Source organism: Perissodus microlepis, chromosome 14, assembly GCF_051167445.1.
Source record: "Perissodus microlepis isolate ML-2025 ecotype Zambia chromosome 14, ASM5116744v1, whole genome shotgun sequence".
Taxonomy (NCBI): Eukaryota; Metazoa; Chordata; class Actinopteri; order Cichliformes; family Cichlidae; genus Perissodus; species Perissodus microlepis.
In genome coordinates, this window is record NC_140474.1 from 13,905,718 (window position 1) to 13,925,704 (window position 19,987).

Here is a 19,987-nt window from a genome sequence, read left to right on the forward strand (position 1 = left end):
GGTAGAACTAATTATGGGTTCCTGCTTTGGCCCACACACCTGCGGTTCATCTTCCCACCTGCGCCTCATTATCTCTGTGTTCCTGTTGCTAATTAAGACAATGAAGCGGTGCTACTCGTCGCTGGATTGTTGTACGATTAGTGTCAGTGTAGCCCCGGCTCTAAACTACTCTTCGTTCTCGTTTGTATCTTGGGTATGAACTAACTTGTATTCTCTTTGAAAACAGACCTCCTGGACTTACAAACCCAAGCAATTGAAAGTGAGTTGGAGTGTGGCTTGCAGATCGCAGTGTGTGGCTGAAGAGGAGCAAGAGTGGCCTACCCAGTTTTCCCCCCTTGGATTTCCTGGAGTCCCCAACCCCAGCACTCTTGTATATGTCACCCCTTCTTGTGTTTTCAAAACCCTAAAAGAAACTCCTCTAAATGATCCCAAGCATCGAGTGAAAGATGACTCCGGGAGTTGCTTTCTCACTGCATATGCTTTATTTCACAATCAGATCGATAACAAAAACATACAGCAGCTCCTCTCCAACTCCTAGCCCTTCGCTGCGGTGGAAAAAAGAACGACTCCAATCCCCTTCAAGGAACATACGTACAAAAGAGTTTTCCTGACACACCAATGGGGCGTTCAATGCCATCTTGTAAATATGAGTACTCTGGCAGAATAACAGTTCAAATGAAAAATACACCAGAACAAACAAGCAAACAAAAAAGAAGTGTGGGGTACCTTTGAACCAATGAACAAAGTATAACAATTTATACTTTTTAACATAACCCGACCCCGTCAATATGTGTATCTCTCACCCTCTCCCCCACTCGAGAAATGTCGTCCCGACATAAATGTACCTTTTAATCTACAATCCATAGAGAACAATAGAATGGCATGGACTATTTACCAGGTTACATTACACCCTTTTTTTTTTTTAAGTTACCCAAACTACCGTGCACTGTAGTTGTGTATACTCCTGATATAATCAGTTCAGCTTTTTTTTTTTTAGTCCAACATTCAATCTATCAAATTACCATGCTATTTGTACTCTCCTGTAAGGGCATTAACTTTGTCCACATCTCATCTGAACACTAAGCATCTTCCCTTTACTCATACACATGTTCGGCCTGCAATCCATGTGTCACGATATTTCAATCAACATAGGTACATTTGTTACAATCTGAAATAGGGGTACCAAGTGTAAACATTATATCTTCCTCTTTTACCAAGGTCGCCAGTAACCTTGAATATTCACACATTTGGTGGCCACTATTCTTTCTTCAAGACTTGGTTGTCCAAGTTTACTATAGGTCAAAGTCTGTGGTCTCCTCCTTTCTCTCTTTGGGTATGGACTTGGCTGGTCTGTTTCCAAAGCCTCTTCGACATCAGAGCTGCTGTCCACCTCGCCTGCACCCACAATAGCCACATCCTCTGGTTCCATATTGTCCATCTTCTCCTCATCAGTTTGGCTGGGGGCCCCCTGGCCATCTCCTGACATGTGAGGAAACTCATCTGGCTCACCCCCATCCCTTAGTGGCATAAACTCTGCCGCTGTGGGGTCCGATGTGGGTGAACACTGAGGCTCAGGATAAGGCCAGGTGAAAACCGCATCAGAAAACTCATCTGTGTCCTCCTCCTCACTCCCCACTTGTGTCTGAGTCATGCATGTTTGTTTCCGTTTGTTATAATGTCTTTTCTTTGTTTTAGTACTAGTTACAGTTGCCTCCTTATCTGCTGGGAGCGGAAGAAAATCGCAAGGCAACAACATATTCCTGTGCAAAATCCTTGTCCTGCCTTTACCATTCTCTGGCTCTAACTCAAACACAGGACTGTCCTCCCCCTTTTGTCTTTTAATGATGTAGATGTTGTCTTCCCAATAGGAGCGGATTTTGCCTGGCCCACCCCTCTCCACAACATTTCTAACAAGGACACGACTCCCTATTTGAAGTGGTGGACCATGCACACTTTTGTTGTACTGCCTTTTACCTCGGTCAGCTGACTTAGCTGCATTTTTGGAGGCGACAGTGTAAGCTTCAGCCATTCTCCTTCTCCATCTGTCCACATAGTCCTGGTAGGAGCCTGAACTGTCCTCCTGCTCAATGCCAAAGAGAAGGTCAACCGGTAACCGTGGTGACCTACCAAACATTAGGAGAAAAGGAGGGTAGCCAGTGGCCTCATTAACAGTACAATTGTAGGCATGTACAACTTTATGGAGGTGGCTTTTCCAGTCTCTTTTCTGTTCCTCTGTTAGAGTTCTTAACATAGAGAGCAGGGTCCTGTTGAATCTTTCGGTCTGCCCATTTCCTTGTGGGTGATAAGGAGTAGTGTGTGACCCTTTAACACCAGCCAGTTCTTTTAAATGGTGCAATAGTCTATTCTCAAACTCTCGCCCCAAATCGTGGTGTAATTTTTCTGGAAAACCAAACCTGAGACAATAATCATTGAATAGTTTTTCTGCTACAGTCTTAGCTGACTTATTTGTAGTTGCGTAGGCCTGAGCGAAGCGGGTGTAGTGGTCCATAACTACAAGTATGTATTCACACACCCCTTGCATTGCTCTAGGTGCAAAAAGTCAACTGAAACCAACTGAAATGGATGAGTGGTCTCTATGCTCAACATAGGTGCCCGTGCCTGCCTGTTTGGCTTCCTCTGTTTGAGACACTCACAAACATTACTGACAAAGTGTTCAATGTCTCTTTGCATCTTAGGCCAGAAGAAACGATCCCTAATTAAATTTAGGGTCCTTTCTGATCCCAAGTGACCCATCTGTTGGTGTAGTTCATTGAGCACTAGTGGGTGGTAAACTGAGGGGAGAACTAGTTGTTTTTTGTGTCGAGTCTCTCTGAACATAGTTCCATCCTCTCTGATTTTTAGTTTGCTCCACTCTCTAGCCAATGCTTTAAACTCAGTGCTCTCAGTTTTAATTTCCTGTGTGGTGGGCCTTTTGTTTTGCACTACAGACTCGTACATTTTACCTATCACGGGGTCTTGCCGCTGTGCTGCACAGATTTCCTCCCTCGGTATTGGCTGAATCATGTCCAGCAGTTCCTCTGCTCGTGTTTGATGCTGAAGGGTGTGGAAGGAGACAGCGTTAAACATCAGAGCTTCTGTTTGCTGCACTAATATGCCCTGCTGTGAGGCTGCAACCACGTCCTGGCTAACCGTCTGTGTACAGCAGTTCATATAGTCCTCAAAATCGAGGGGCATCCTTGATAAAAAATCTGCATCTGCATTTGTTTTTCCTGGCCTGTATTTTATCGTAAAGTTGAAATCTGCGAGCTCAGCCACCCAACGCTGACCTGATGCATTCAACTTTGCTGTCGTTAACACATAGGTGAGTGGATTATTATCTGTATAAACCACAAAAGATGGCGCATGCAGCAAATAATCTCTGAAGCGCTCACAGACAGCCCATTTGAGAGCTAAAAACTCTAGTTTGCCAGCATGCATATGGTAATTTTTTTCTGGCGGCGTTAACGTTCTAGATCCATAAGCTATAACTCTTAACTTGCCATTACTGCGCTGGTAGAGCACTGCTCCTAACCCTGCTTGGGAAGCATCAGTATGAAGCACAAATGGTTGGTTTAGGTCAGGGTAGCCTAGGATTGGAGGACTGGCCAGTCTATTGACTAAGTAAGACAAAACCTGATGGTGTGACTCTGTCCATTTCACAGGGGCTGATGAAGGCAACTGTCCTTTAGCCTGTTTGTTTTTCTCCTTCCTTCTCTTGTTCTGTGTTTTTAAGTCTTGTGGGCTACTTTTAGCATTTGTTTGGACTGCTAGCAGTGCATACAAAGGTTTGGCGATACGTGAAAAGTCCTGTATATAGGCTCTATAATAAGATAGGAAGCCCAAAATCTGTCTCACTTCCCCCACTGTACTAGGGTGTTTGTCTTTAAGTGACATCACAGAGGCGACCTCTGCTGGATCCATACTATGGCCATCTTTTGACACCACTCTACCCAAAAACCTGACCTTAGGCTTGAACAGTTCACATTTCTTAGCAGTAAGTTTGACCCCATGTTTCTGATACCTTTGTAGCACGGCTCTTACATGCTCAACATGGTCCTCAAAAGATTTACTGTGGACCAAATTGTCATCAAGGTACGGTAGACAGATATCATCACGCAGACCCCAAAGACACTCCTCCATGCTCCTCTGAAACTCTGCTGGGGCGGAGCTGAGTCCAAATGGGATTCTAACCCACTGGTATAAACTCCAGGGGGTGATGAATGCAGTGAGTGGCTGACTGTCTTCGTCTAGGAATCCTTGATGATAAGCCGTTCCCTGGTCTAGTACTGTAAACCAGGAGCTACCAGTAAGGCTGTCCAACATGTCCTGTATCCTAGGAATAGGATGTCTGTCAGGCACCGATTTGCGATTAAGTTCTCGATAATCCACACAAAGTCTGAGGTCACCGGACTTTTTCCTAACACAGACTATCGGTGACGAATAAGGCGACTTGGATTTCGTGACCCACCCCCTATTGATCAAATCTTGCAGGTAAGCTTTTACTTCCTGATGCAGAGGTTTAGGCACACTATTGTAAGTCTTTTGAACTGGTGTTTGGTCATTGAGAGCGATGTGCATCCGAAGGCTAGGAATGCAGCCTACATCGTTTTCGTCTTTTGCAAAAGCTTTGCATTCCTCCCTGAGCATCATCCTCACCGCCGACTGTTGCCCACTCGTTAGATGGTCTAGAACTACAGGAGGATCCCAAACACCACTTGTCTCACCTGTGGGGGCTAATGGGACTTCAATACCTGCATCGTCTGCTGTTTTAGTTGTTGGAGTTTCTACAGGTTTTAGGGCAGCTGGGTATATTGCTTTTACGCCCTCAATGTGCCCCAGGACAACACGCGGATCTACAGTAATATTATGGCATGTGGTATTTGTGACAGATACTGGGACCATGGCTGAGTTGCCCCTTTTTACTTTAAACAATACTTCCTGCAAATGAAGCCCCTCAGGCAGGCTGGGGTTCAGAACAGGACAAAATAACATTACAGTGTCCTCGTCAGCCTGTATGCGTGTGCGACAGCGAATGGTAGTAGCTTCACTAGGGCCTAAAACAACTTTACTCCGCCCTGTCTTGACTTGGATCTCTTCCGCGGCTGTTCGATGTGTCTCTATCAACTGGATAAAAGTCTTAGCAGATCCAACGTCAATACCAAAAGCACTACTCACAATATTTGCAGCACAGTCACTGTTTTTAACACCCTGTTGTTTAAGTTGCTCGTTGATGATTTCCTCTATAACATTGTATCCAATAATGGGATCCTGAGCTACATTTGGGTCACTAGAGACCAATACGGGCACTAGGAGACTAGAGCTGGTCGTCTCCACCCCCGTCAGTCTAAACTCTACAGGGACCCACCCCATAAATGGTATCTCTGTCTGATTAGCTGCGAGCCCATTTAATGGTTCTGAACCTAAGAGTTCATCTATCCCCCTGATAGTGGTGTGAGGTAAGTGCTCGACTCTCCAGTTCTCATTTATTACGGTAGCCTGTGCACCCGTGTCCCACAATGCGGTGACTGGTACATTGTCAAAAGTGCATCTCACCATTTTTCGTCTATCAGTTTCACTAGTTTTTGTCCTTGCTTATCTGATAGAAGGTCAGAATATCCCATGTATGACAACCACCCCTTTTTCTCTCTTTCCCTCAAATGTTGTTCAACTAGCCTCACCGCTTTACATACATGTTTGTGATGGTGCCAGTGTTGTCCCTGACAGGCTTTAGAACAGTAACTGACAGATGAGCAACCTGCACACCTCTGGAGTGGGGTGCTGACCGACTCTCTCTGGTGGCAGCAACCACAGCGGCGGGACTCCTGATGTGGCGGTGGGGTCACTGCTGGTCCCGTGACAGTGGCCCTCTGGCGTTTCCCTGCAGCTGAAGTGGAGCTCGGCATCCTCTGGAGATGTGGCCGGGCTGGTCACACTTAAAGCAGTGGGTGCAGTTGTCTCCCTCTCCGTTGCTCTGGCAGGTCCTGCAGCCTTTTTTCCTCTGGGTGTCCGCGGCAGCATCTGATGTCCTCTTTGTAGTCTGTGACTTGCCAGCGTTCAGGGAAGCAAGAACCATCTGCCTCACCTCTGCAACCTCGTTCCTCAGCTCTTTCACCAGGTCGTGCATTTCGGGTGGAGGATGATTTTTCTTGTCTTCCTTGGTGGCGGGGATCTGTGAGCTGCTGTGTGGTTCATCCCTAGTATGTAGCTCACTGATTCTTGGTGGTTTTGTATTGTTCCTCTTTAACTTGTTCAGTCTTTCTGTCTCGAGATTGGCAGCTTCATTTAGTTTCTCAATCAGCATTTCATCAGTCACATCTGGGTTGTCAAGAAGGGCTTTAATCTGGAACTTTATGTTGTCATTTTGCAGCCCAGTACCCACTGATCTCAAAAACTTCCTTTTTACCAGGTCCCGACTGTAGTGTTCTGCTTCTTTGTCCTTGGATGCGTACAGGAGGCGATCTTTAAGCTCAATGGCTCTGAAAAAAAAGTCTTGAGCTGACTCTTTTGGATCTTGGGAAATATTTATCAGTTTTTGGTACAAATCAGATGTGTCATCTTCTCTGTAATGTCCTTTCAATATTGTCTTTAACTGTGTGAGTGTCAAATCAGTCTTTATTTCAAGCATATCACGCAGTTTGAGACCTGGATTGATGGCTCTTATCACTGCTTCAATAACTTCTGACTCACTGTGGCCTTTGCGGAGTCCATTTTCCATCTGATGCAGCAGGTTGGTATAGGACAGCCGATCGCGCTGCCCTCCCTCTCCTATTTGGCCACAGATGCAAAACTCCCTGCGAATTGTCACCTCTGGTACTTTAGAAGACGGCAGGTTCTGGCCGAGGCTCGGGGCAGCGTCTGCCATCTTGAGTTTCTGCCCCATCGCTCTAATTTCTTCCTGCAGCTCGTCATACTTGTCTCTTTCGTCTGAAGGGCGGGAAAAATCACTCTCGGCCGCATTGTCTTTAGCTTTATATTCGCCCAAAAATGATAAAAGTTCTTTCACAAACTGTACGGCATCGTCTGGTGTATAACTGTTTTCCACCTCGTCCAGTTTATGTTCTATAACTTTCATCAGGTGGTGTCTGGAAGTGTCTTTTGTGGGCTCATCTAGCGGTGTAGCAAAGCCTTTCACATTATAACCCACTTCTATGAGCTGATCACGACTTAGCTGTGGCGGTGATCTTATCTCGTAGGGCTTCTACCTCCATTGTGGGTACTCACAAGCTTGTCTTTAGTCCGTCAGATTTCAGGTCCGGTGCTTGGAGAAAGGTTTTTCTTCAGCGGTGCGGTAGCGCTAACGTTAGCCGCTAATGGCGCTAACCAGGCTTCTGCTTCACTCACGTGCTGGAAGTCGTTCAAACCTTCCTCCTGGCTGGCTCGCCATGATATGTTGCAGCTTTAAGGCAGGGATGACTCCGGGAGTTGCTTTCTCACTGCATATGCTTTATTTCACAATCAGATCGATAACAAAAACATACAGCAGCTCCTCTATGGGCTCAAAATGTGGTCATAAATATTTTGTACTTGTAAAAAAGATTTGTATGTGTAAAAAAGATTTGTGTGTGCGTAAAAAAGATTTGTATGTGTAAAAAGAATTTGTGTGTGCGTATAAAAGATTTGTATGTGCGTAAAAAAGATTTGTGTGTGCGTAAAAAAGATTTGTATGTGTAAAAAAGATTTGTATGTGTAAAAAAGATTTGTTGGCATGTAAAAGGGCATTTATTCCCTTCAAAGACCTGCAGTTCAAAAAAGCGCCCCTCCGACAGCCAAACCCATCTGTTCTCTGATTGGATTGTTACATTTGTGATTGACATGACATTGACCAATCAGATGAAAGGAAGAAAAATAGGGTCAAAATTCGTACTTGTAACTTGCAGGGTTTTTTTTGGGCTAAGTCCACACACAAATCTTTTTTACGCACACACAAATCTTTTTTACACATACAAATCTTTTTTACACACACACAAATTCTTTTTACACATACAAATCTTTTTTACGCACACACAAATCTTTTTTACACATACAAATCTTTTTTACGCACATACAAATCTTTTTTCGCTGCGGTGGAAAAAAGAACGACTCCAATCCCCTTCAATGCCGTTCAATGCCATCTTGTAAATATGAGTACTCTGGCAGAATAACAGTTCAAATGAAAAATACACCAGAACAAACAAGCAAACAAAAAAGAAGTGTGGGGTACCTTTGAACCAATGAACAAAGTATAACAATTTATACTTTTTAACATAACCCGACCCCGTTAATATGTGTATCTCTCACAAATGGCCCAGCCAATTTCCTGATCTGACTCCAAATGAAAATCTATGGAAAAACCTACAGCTCTGAGTTTATAGAAGGGGGCTATGGATCCTTCACATTTGGAGACTTTTTTGAAATTGATCACTTTTTTATCTGCTTAATTTGTTATGGAATAATTCATGAATAGACCTCACATGGATACAAAATGGTTTATCATTTAATTGTTCATATTAGTGTCTAAAACGGGGCTGTATGTATAAATGGGTGAAACTGTTAATTCAATGTTATGTAATTTCTTGTTTGAAATAAAGATGAAAGTGTGCACTTCCGTCAGGAGGACAAAAGACTGCCAGAAGCCTTCAAAGTAGCCTGCTGTGAGCAATTCTAGGATGTTTTTAACTACTCTGTCATTAAAAAAAACATCCATGAGTCCAAGCAGCATGCGTGGTGGTTGCTACCCAATGCAGCCCGCTGTTCCGCAGCTCGATTGGCATTTGCCAGAGAACAGCAGAACTGCCACGCCTTTGAGTGGACCATTTTCTCAAAAACATGAATAGGTTCAGAGTAAGCATATGTGACAGGTGTGAATGAACTGGATACTTGCCCTGGTGCAAGTATACTGCCTGTAACATTATCCATCATGACTGATTTGGCTATGGGTCAGTGATGAGATTACTTGTGGAGGAATATTGTTGCAAAGTTTTACATATGTTCCAAGGATATGTCTTGGAAGATTTTGAAAGAATCAGAATGAAATCCTCCAACCCACTGTCAAAGGGAGTGTGCCCTGGGTTCATCCAGTTCCTGGATGAAAAAGGTAGTTATGCCATTGACTGGCCCATCCCCGGCACGTCATCAGGACTATTCCCCAGGTACTGTTGGGATTACATATAGACACGTTGGAGCAATACACACTGCTGAGCTACTTTATGACAAATTAATTTATCAAGATACAATAGTCCCTTAAATTTTGAGGCGACTGTTGTTGTAATTTGGTGCTGTATAAATAAAATAAAATCGAATTGAATTGTGTAAAATGTGAGAATAACATTAGCTAAAAGCTCTCAGTACACAATAAAAAAAATGCTTCAGGGCTTCTGGTTATGGCGTCTATCTGAACGGCAGCAAAACTTCGGGCTCCGAGCTTTACAGCCTCTCATCGATTTTCTGCCGCAGCTAAAGCCATCTTTCTATTGGCACTTGTCCCAACACAAGCTTCTGCTCCGACCCAGCCAGTCAAGATGCCGCTTAACCATATAAGACATAGACATAAGCCTAAAACAGCTGGAAAGGAAGGATCAGATGATGATGCTAGCAACGAATATGAAACCAAGAAGATGGAAGAAGCTAGCGCCCAACAGACCGAAACTAGTGTTCTGGCCACAACTCAGTTGCTGAAAACACACTTCACTACTCAACTGCATGAAGTTATAACATCAAACCAAGAAATAAAGGACGCAATTGGGGTCTTGTCAGAGAGGCTTACCTCAGCTGAAACCCGTATTAGTAAAGTTGAAGACAACGTCTCCTCCCTTACAAGAAAAGAGGCTTCCCTTCATAAGAAACTTCAGGAACTCCTACTAAATGTCAGGGGTTGTGTGTGGAGGCGTGGAAGAGATGACCCAAACGCAGGACTCACGGTGCAGAAATGATGAGGGTTTATTGGAGCGGGTGAATGAACAAAGCAGGAACGGCAGAACTGACTAGCTGACTGAAAGACTGAGTGGCTGGCTGAATAATTGAGCACTAACGGGAACGACAACATAACATCAATGACACGACAGTGAACGAGTGGAAACAGAGGACTTACATACACAGACTGATGAGGATGATAATGAGAGACCGGTGAGTACACAGCTGAACATAATCTGGCTAATAACACAAGAGACGAGCTGACACAGGAAAAGCAGGAAGTGAGAACACTGATGTGGCAACATAACCTAAACGTGACAAAACTGAAAGCACTGGGTCACCGACCCAGGAACCCTGACAGTAAAGGTGGACGACCTGGAAAACAGAAGCCAGAGATCAATGTTCCCTCTAATTTTCTATGTGTCTGAGCGAACACACAAACTCCCTGAGCGATCCCTTGGACCACTGTGAGCGACATCAGACGTGTGCACTGTGGTCACGCCAGCATCGAATCCATCCAAGTTACATGGTTTATTAAGATAATCAAATTACAGCATTTACATTTATGTTCGACTACTTTTAATTAACTGCTTTAGCCCACTTACAGTGAAAATGTAAAACAAAAATGTAGTCATTGACCTGTGTAGTATGGTAACACTATTGGAAGTAAAAATAACTTGAATCCCAATTTTGAAAGCACAACTTTCTTCTTTTTCTTCTTCTTTTTTTTTTTATAAAGCTCTGACTTGTATTATGAGTATGAGTCTGTGGTCTGGGAGAGAGTCCTGTAACTCTCTGTCTGCAAAATACAGTATATAAAAACCAATGTTGAGCAATTAATTATATAGTTACTTAAAGTAACTCAGTTTGGCAAACAAAGTTTTTTGCAGCTATTTTTTTTTTTTTTTGCAGCCAAGGCATTTGGCGTTAAACATTTCAAAATATTTACAGAACAAGATCAGGTGTTCTGCATCAAATTTGATGCCACACAAATTATTTGTGCCACTCCAAAAAATTATTTCTGTCCACTATGAGATAAAGGAGAACAACAGCCTGATACCTGCAGGCCTGACAACAGGAGATGTATCACTTCTGTAACACCTGTAACATTCAGCAGTCGCCTCATTGTTCTGACGCACACAAGAAAACTATTGACTACACTACACACTAACTACACAAGATTTGTGCTAAACGTCGCAAATCTCTCACATCTCAAAACACCGCCGTCACTCCTAAAACTTCCCCCCGTTTCTTAACAACTTGCAATATAATTTTTTGATTGGTGGACATGGTACTTTTTTCGACCAATAGGAAAGGGTGGGGGTGTTTTTGGTTTTGTTTTTGCTCACAGGCGAAGAGTGCTTTCGAGCCTTTTTTCTTATATAACGTTTCTTCCCGCAGTAAATATAAATAACGATAGTATTCAGGACGAAAACCAAACATTGCATATATTTTATATTTTAACTCTGGTTTTACGTGGCCTATCAACACAATTTAAAAACTGGTATAAAGTCCACACTTTTTCCATCAATTGTTCCATCTGTCCTGCTCACATCTCCAATGGTTGCACACATTGTCATTAACGTGGCTTCACTCCACATCAGCCACGCCGCTTTGCTAGCTAAAACACCGGACGCTGTAATAGCCTGTCGACGACTAGCTGCGTATATACGAATGTGAATCGCATTATTGGCTGGACTATGGGATAAGGTGGCATTGTTCTAATCCCATACGGGAGCAGCCAGTCACTTACTGACTAGCACTGCAAAACAGAATAGTAGAAGTTTTAATTTTAATTTGAATTCAGGTTAGAGTTTTTCTTTATGCGCAACGCAGATTTTCTGTGCGCAGAGACCGTGCCAGCAGTGCGCAATTGCGCACGTGCGCAGCTTAGAGGGAACATTGCCAGAGATTCAACCTGAGACTTGTCAGATTACCTGAGAGTGCTAAACAAGGGGAAATCACATCATTTTTGCACGTGTGTTCCCATCTCCCCCCCCCATCATCGAGCGAGCACATAGACTACAAGGCAAAAATATCTCAAACGGCTCACCCTGAGTGGTCATCATGAAGTTCTTGAATAATCAAGACAAGTTGAGGGCGATGAGGGCAGAAAATTAATGAACAACAGACACCATGTGATGTTCTTCCCTGACCTGTCGACAGAGCTTCAGAAAAAGCGGAAACAATATAACCAGGTAAAACAGCAGCTTCGTGAACTACACATAAACTTCGGACTGATCTTTCCAGCAAAAATTAGAATTTTCTGTCACGGCGACTGGCACCTCTTTCACACACCAGTGGCGGTGGAAGAATTCAACTAAAAGGTGCAGTTCTGATGAACTATTTCAGCTTATTCACCTTTCACCCACAATACCCCCTTTCAGTCCCAAAACACATTTACGCTAGCACGCAGTGCGCGCACTGTGTGTAAGCATTCTCCACGACACTGCGCATCAGCACGTCGCCCGTCAAACTGTCGCTGTCCTGCAAAACTCTGGTTGGAACTTCATCACCCACCCTACAGTCCTGACTTCGCACCCAGTGACTACGACCTGTTCCCAAAGTTGAAAGAACATTTATCTGGAAGCCGATTCTGTGGCGGCGAGCGGGTATGACATAGGTATTGTAAAACTGCCACAGGGTCTACAAAAATGCATCGACCAAAATGGCGATTATGTAGAAAAATAAGTCTTCAAACTTTAAAATGATGTAAATATTATGGAAAATAAACGGTTGTTTGTATTAAAATAACCTAAAATAATAGGAGGCCTTTCTTTTGGGATTGCCTTCGTAATTTAAACAAATTCAGAACATCCAGACATGGCTCAAAAATTTGATTATTTGCAGATGACATTGTTTTAATGCTGTCCAAATTGAAGAGTTCAGTTCTCCAGCTACTCAAAACAATTAACTAATTCAGCAGCATCTCCGGTTATAAAATTACTTAATCCTAATTGGCCATTCTCTTCTTTACACATTCTGAAAGAATTAAACCATCCATTTAATCAATTTTTCAAGTTGCCAAAGACAGCCTTACCTATCTAGGTATAAAAATGACTCCAAAAATAGATGAATTGGTATATGCAAACTACACTCAAGCAGTTAGCTCTGTTGTACAATCAATCAATAGATGGTCTATGGTGCCAATCTCTCTGTTTGGACACGTAAACATACTCAAGATGAGTGTTTTCCCACATTTCTTGATCTTTTCCAGGCCATTCCTCTCAGCCCACCAGATGACTTCTTCACAAAGATAAAAACAATCTTCAATAAATGTATCTGGAATAACAGACAAGCCAGATTATGCCTATCGTTACTATATCTTCTGAGGCGGCCTAGGTATACCAGACCTCAAATGGTACTATTGGGCTGCCCATCTCTCTACAGCCTCATGTTGGTTTTTAGTGACAAAGTTATCTTGGGTGAAATTTAGAAAGGACAAGCACTACCTCCTTACTGCTCAGTTCTTACCTATATTCAGCAAAATATAAAGATTTGATGTGCTTCAATGACTTGACAAAGAAATTTGGCATTCCTCCTAAACTTTTTAAAATTTCTTCAAATCAGAAGCTTTATTTCAAAAACTCAAAAATCTCTAACACTGTCTACTCTAAACTCATTAGAGGACATTGAAATAAACAACCACCAAAGGAAGGGCGTAATATCCCGCTTTTATAGTAACGTTAGACATGGCTCTCAAACATTCTCATGGTGTCAAGGCTTAAAATGTAGTATACCATAGAGGAATGGCAGAAAGCCTGCTTGAAAGCCCAAACACAATCATTAGCCAATTATATTGGATTAGTTTAAAGTGGGTGTTTATAGAGAACATATGTAACTCCAACACTGTTAAACAAATTTGATCCTAACATTCCAGACATATGTGTTAATTGTGGGGACAAAGGCACACTGATGCATTGCCTGTGGGAATCTTCTGAAACCCAAAGGTTTTGGAAAGAAGTCTTAGATGTAATTGCGCATATTACAAGTGTTAAGATGAATCCGTGTCCTAAACTATGTATTCTAGGGATCTTCCCCACTGAAATGCAATCTACTGCTTGTTACAAGCAAAATACATATAGCCAAATCTTGGAGATCCATTACTAGACCACATTTGAGAACTTGGCTGTTGACTTTGTCCAAATCCCAAGCTTTAGAGAAACTTACTTTTTTGATTAAGGGTAAACATGCTTCCTTTAAAAAGAAGGGGAAAAAAGTGGTGAAATTTTTTGTCTTTTTTTCGAATATCGAGAGATGACCGACAATGAACAGATATGACTGTACCCATTTAATTTGTATGGGAGATGTGCTGTTGTGGTTTTTGAAGATAGCCCGAGGAGCTTGCATGTGCTGGGTGGTTCAATGGTAGGACAGGAGATGGAGATGTTAGATTGATTGCAACGGAGGAAGACACAGCTCATTGCTACAGCCGTTTTATCGGATCCCTCTCTCACTGACTTGGAATCTTCGGACTAAACTCTAGCCTGAAGCCCTGGGGAAACAAACTTAAAACTTATTGTCTCACTGTGTGTTCTTTTAGCACTGTCTGTTTCCTTGTTTGTTTGGGTTTTTTTTTGTATGTGTGTTTTTTTAATAATATAAGGCCGTATTTCCATGAGTGAGTGTATATATCAGTATGTGTGTATACACAAGCTGGCTATACTTGGTGAGTGCACACTATTATTATCTACTTAATTTTCTATTTATTTTTATTTTATTTATTGATTTTATTTTGTTCTCTGTCTACCTCGTTTAAATCATTTGCTTTAATCATGCTTTAACTTCAAACGCCACTAAATTCTGCACTGAGGCTCTTCCAAATAACTGTTGGGAGAAACCTCTAAACATCCTGTCACCTGGTGAAAAAACCCCTCCTCTATCTTCACAGTACCATCAATCAGAATGCGCAATTCAAATCAGGTGAGATTCAAACAGGTCAAGCAAGAAAGCAAGACAGAAAATAGCTGCTATGATATGTATGAATGCATAATAGTGAAAGCCAAATGTCTCAATTGCTCGTAATCCAAAATTAGCGCTCAAAAATGAAAAATCCTTGTATTTAAAAGTCACTAAAACCATTTTTGAACCGGTCATAAAGTTTAAAATTCTAACAACCTTGCATAAAATTCATTTATTTGAAAAATGGGTTAAAGCTTCTTTGTATCAACTATTTCTGTTGTTGATACTTTCAAATTCATATAAGAGTATTATAAACCCTAGTCAATATACATCACATTTAGAAAGACAAGATATACAAGTATAAGCAATATGAGTCTTGCATGAATCTAATTATTTATATATTCATGATTTATTAATTTATATGTATTTATTTTCATGCATGTATTTTAATTTATGTGGAAACATTTTTACGATTCAGCACCACGACCCATTACGGCCTTTTTTGTGTTGATCTCCGGTCTCATCAGGATTATGTAACATTTGGGTCCAAACAGTGTGATCAAGAGCCCAAAACTTGAGGCCAGGATGGCAAATACCTCCACTGCATCTGCATAATTTCCCGGTGAGCTGATATACACAGGAACAAAGGCCACCCACACAGCACAGAAGATCAGCATGCTGAATGTGATGAGCTTGGCCTCATTAAAACTATCAGGGAGATTCTTTGCCAGGAATGCAATTAGAAAACTGAGGACAGCCAACATGCCAATATAACCCAATAACACTGCAAAACCAACAGTGGACCCAACTGTACACTCATAAACAATCTTATCATTTTGGTATTGGGTGTTTTTATGTGGAGTTGGAGAGGCAGAAACAAGCCAGGTAGTGCAGATGGCTGCTTGAATAGATGTAAGAAACAGAACTGTTCCTCTCTGCTGCGTAACACCAAACCACTTCAGACTGGTTCCCCCTCCTGGCTTGGAAGCTTTGAACACAGCCAGAACAACCATGGTTTTTACTAGGATGCATGAGACACACAGCACAAAGCTGATCCCAAATGCTGCATGTCTGAGTTGGCATGTCCACATCCTGGGTCGTCCAATGAACAGCAGTGAACAAAGGAAACATAACTTGAGTGACAGTAATACCTGGAAACTAAGTTCTGAATTGTTGGCACGTACTATGGGTGTTCTGCGATGGTAGATAAAGATCCCTAGAACAACAGTACATATAAATGTGCCCAGTAATGAGGCTGCTGTCAAACAAATACCCAGAGGCTCAAGGTAGGAGAGGAACTCTGTCTTCTTTGGCACACATTGGTCACTCTGGGGGTTTGACCAAAAATCCTCTGGACAACTGGTGCACTCCAAGGAGTCTGATAAATAGGAAAAAGATGAAGAAAGGGGAGGATGGTAAAATGCATATTATAGTTAATATGAATTAAATTAAATATGGCATGTTGAAAGATAAACACTTACTGCTCTTATTAGTGACTTTTCCCTCAGAACAAGGGATGCAGTCAAAACAACATTTAGGTTCCCCCTTCTTTCTCACCATGTGGGTACCAGGTGGACAGCTCTCACTGCATACTGATCGAACTGGCTGTTGGACAAACTTAAATATTACCTACTAGAATGAAATTCACTGTACATGTGACAAAAGGTAAAGTCTGAAAAGCCATGTATGACCTTTTTGGATTGAAAGTTCCAGAAGATTTTGTCTTCATCAAGTATGATTTCTTCATCTTTGAAAGCTGACCTCTTAACCTCACCCACATTCTGAACTTTAGTGCTTCCATCAGGGAGCCACAACCAGTTCATAACATCATAAATTGGCACCACATCACCATTTTCATCAAATGACACTTGATCACCAAATGGAGTGGAGAAATTTACCCTTTCCAAGTAATAAAGAAGCTGTTAAAAATTATAAATTAATAAATTATAAAAGTAATATATAAGAAATAGACTTCAAAGTACAGGCAAATTAAATCTTGTTATACCTGTACATATAAATGCATTAAAATCCAATTCTAAATCAAACACGGGACGTCTCTAATCGCCATATATATGCATATAAGTTAATGTCCTCTATTATAAATAACATAAATACTACTTTCACTCAATATGAAACACCCATTTAGTTCACTTCAGTGTTTTTATACTTAATCTCATTGCATTTTTTTTTATCCTACAGGGTGCATCTTGTTCGGAAAGTAATTATAGAACAAATGATTTACTCATAGATGGAGTATAAACAAATATCACACCTGCCATGGCTCCAGTGATTGTAAAGTGCCACAGCTGTGCCCACTGAAAGGCCCTCTTCTTGGCTTGCACTGCAGCATGTCATCAAGGGCATATGCCAGAGCATAAACAGCTTTGTACACATTGTACTCGGGCCGGAGGTTGGAAACGTCCAAGAACTTCGTATTCACATTTTCTAGATCTTCCTGTCCAGTGCATAATGCACCTCCACCTTCCATCCAGCCTGCTGGAGCTGGAGCAAATCTGCACTGAAATGTGAATTCCCAGAACTGATTCACCTGAAATATGTTATTGGCGAATTTTTATTTTGTGCTTTGTTTTAACATTGACAACAAAAAATTCTTGCAACTACCACAGTAAATTTTTAAACTCTCACCATGCTGTTTCCATAGTTATTATTGTGATGTAGATCAGGATGTATTTTTAACAGGAATTCCCTGAGCCCAGGTATTTCTCCTCGTCGAATAGCAATGCCCAGTGTACCACCCAGGTATGGCATGAACTTAGGTGTTTGGAGCACAGCACCTGTTGCTGTCCAGCCTTCACTGGCCAACCACTGTAGGCCTGTTACATTCTGCTTGGCTACCTGTGCATTATATATTACCAAATGTAAAAAGTGATCATTTCACAAATACTTTGGTGACATTAAGATGTTACTGAAGTATTTCCTGATGTTAAAACTTATTCTATACCATTTGTGTTCTGTATTAATTCAAATAAAAATGTAATACATCTTTTACACAGAGTAGAGATGCAGATTTTTATAACAAGAAATAATCAGATTCTTTTAAAATTGCACCTCTTCTATAAGGTTTATCATGTGACTCAAATATACAAAGGCAATGACAACACGAGCTGTTGATTTTTTCATCACATCCACAATCCTCCTGAGTTCATCAGTGTCTTTGTCCCAGGGTAAAACTTCAACGTAGGAAAGGCAACCTTCTCCAGACAAACTGAGCTCGGATTGTAAGGATCTGGCTGCATGAAGTCCATAATCATCGTCAGTAATGAGCAGACCTGCCCAAGTCCAGCCAAAATGTTTTAGGATCTGAATCATAGCACGTACCTAAGTGAATACAGATTAAAACATGAGTGCTGCTGATCAGCTGCTGTTGACGTTTTGTATTTGTCCTGATTGATTTTTAACCTGGAAAGCATCACTTGGGATCGTCCTAAAGAAGGATGGATACTTTTGACGGTCACTCAAACAGGAACATGTGGCAAAATAACTCACCTGTGAAAACCACAGACAATATATTGTGCATTATTTTTGACATTAAATTTACAGTTAAATCAATATAACAATAAATAATATTCTATGGTTAAACTGAAAACTTACCATGGGTACTCTGTACAAACCTAAGATGCTGGAGATAGCAATAGAACGTGTAGAGGAAGTTTCACCCACGATCGCTAGGACTGGAGGTTTTCCAACACATGTATTATGTAATATAATTTGTTCCTCTTGACCACTGGCTAATGACAATGCTCCACGGAATCCAATTCTAAGTTCAGCACAGTTGTCATAAAGAGTGTATCCCACAGTCACATTAGGCAGCAAGTTGGAGTTGTTGTTGATCTCATCAATAGCAAAAGCCATGGTTTGTGCTTGCCTAAACCCCTGAACATAGAAACTAATAAAAAAAACATTTTGATTTGAAAAATACATCAGGATAATTAGAAAACATGTTACAAAGATACTCATACAAACAATTAAGGAAACTGAATAACAACAATTATAGGGATATTCTAATGAAAAAATAATCAAGAACAAGCTTCAGTCAGTATGCGTTATTCTGAGCTTCAGCGAAGAAAACAAAGTATAGTTACTTTAGACATAACATTTATATTTAAATTAGTATTAGGTTTGTCCCTGTTCTCTCTCTTTTTGTTGTTTCCCTGTCATATTTACCTTGTTTTACTTCCCTATTTCACCCTGTCATACTTACCCATGGCAAGAAGGCTGTTGTGGCTCTGAGGCAAAAGACAGGTCAGGAACACTTGAGAAAAAGTGGACTGGAAACAATCCACCCAGGATGACATCTCCACTCTTGTGCATTATGTTTAGATGAAATTGCCCCTGTAGCTGACATGAGGAGGTAAACAGAAGAGGACATAGCATAAGAAAAGTAGGAATACAGCAAAATGAACAAGAGCAAATTGCTTCGTGAAAATGAGCTCATGACAGCTTTCAGATTTTCTGACCTTAGTCATTCCATTTTATTGCATTGCCATTGCCTTTTATTGACATGAATCTTGCACACCGCCCTTCAGTGAAAAACAAGAAGAAAGGGCAGGGCTTAACCGTTTAAGACCTACCATAGAACCAAGTCTGCCAGAGCTTACTTTATATTTTTACATGCTGTAGTGCCATTTTTGGGAGCATTTCAAGTTGCTATACATCAATACAACTGTTATAGCCCAAATTTTAATAATATGTATGCATTAAGTCCATAGTAACTACATTAATTGCAAAAAAGTACAATAAACTACAAAAAAATTTAAAATTGTTTTTGTTTTTTTTTTACATATACTTCTACTTGGAGAAATTTAAGAGGTTTATCCCTCAAAACTTTAAATACAAAAAAGTTGCAAAAAATAGTTTACAACAACAGGAAATTTATTTTGAGTGTCTTCATAGTTTTATTTTTGAGATGCACCATTTTTTATATACTGCAGAAAAAACGAAAAACAATCCTATAATGAAAATTTGCAAAAAAAACAGCATGTGCATCAAAATAAACTATTTAAAGTAGTGCAATTTGAGTTCTAAGCATCCCAGAAACTATTCAGAAAAGCATAAAGTCAAACATAACTTTTAAAAACATCAGTATGGGCTTTTAAGGCCTACAAGTAAAAAGCTACATTTTCCATGAAAATGACGTCACTTCCGGTTTCGGGCAGGTAATGTCGGACATGCGATT

At 41.1% G+C, this 19,987-nt stretch overlaps 1 protein-coding gene across 1 annotated transcript; it reads right to left on the reverse strand.

Moving 5' to 3' along the window:
* Positions 1 to 15,257: 15,257 nt before the first annotated feature.
* On the reverse strand, positions 15,258 to 19,506 carry LOC146373592 (extracellular calcium-sensing receptor-like). Its single transcript, XM_084950099.1, has 9 exons — positions 19,013 to 19,506; positions 18,403 to 18,697; positions 18,211 to 18,297; positions 17,860 to 18,129; positions 17,437 to 17,646; positions 17,063 to 17,338; positions 16,482 to 16,709; positions 16,272 to 16,395; positions 15,258 to 16,168 (listed from the first exon to the last, which is right to left on the reverse strand). The coding sequence occupies exons 1-9, from the start codon at positions 19,183 to 19,185 to the stop codon at positions 15,258 to 15,260; spliced, it is 2,574 nt and encodes an 857-aa protein (XP_084806225.1). The 5' UTR covers positions 19,186 to 19,506.
* Positions 19,507 to 19,987: the final 481 nt, after the last annotated feature.

What these genes read in the sequence shown, in the direction of transcription:
- LOC146373592 (XM_084950099.1), bottom strand. Translation starts at nt 19,185, where the DNA reads ATGCTATGTCCTCTTCTGTTTACCTCCTCATGTCAGCTACAGGGGCAA. An exon ending in CAACAGCCTTCTTGCCATGG is followed by an intron (nt 18,698 to 19,012) that starts GTAAGTATGACA and finishes TTTTTTTATTAG; the next exon opens with TTTCTATGTTCAGGGGTTTA. An exon ending in AAAAGTCACTAATAAGAGCA is followed by an intron (nt 16,169 to 16,271) that starts GTAAGTGTTTAT and finishes CCTATTTATCAG; the next exon opens with ACTCCTTGGAGTGCACCAGT.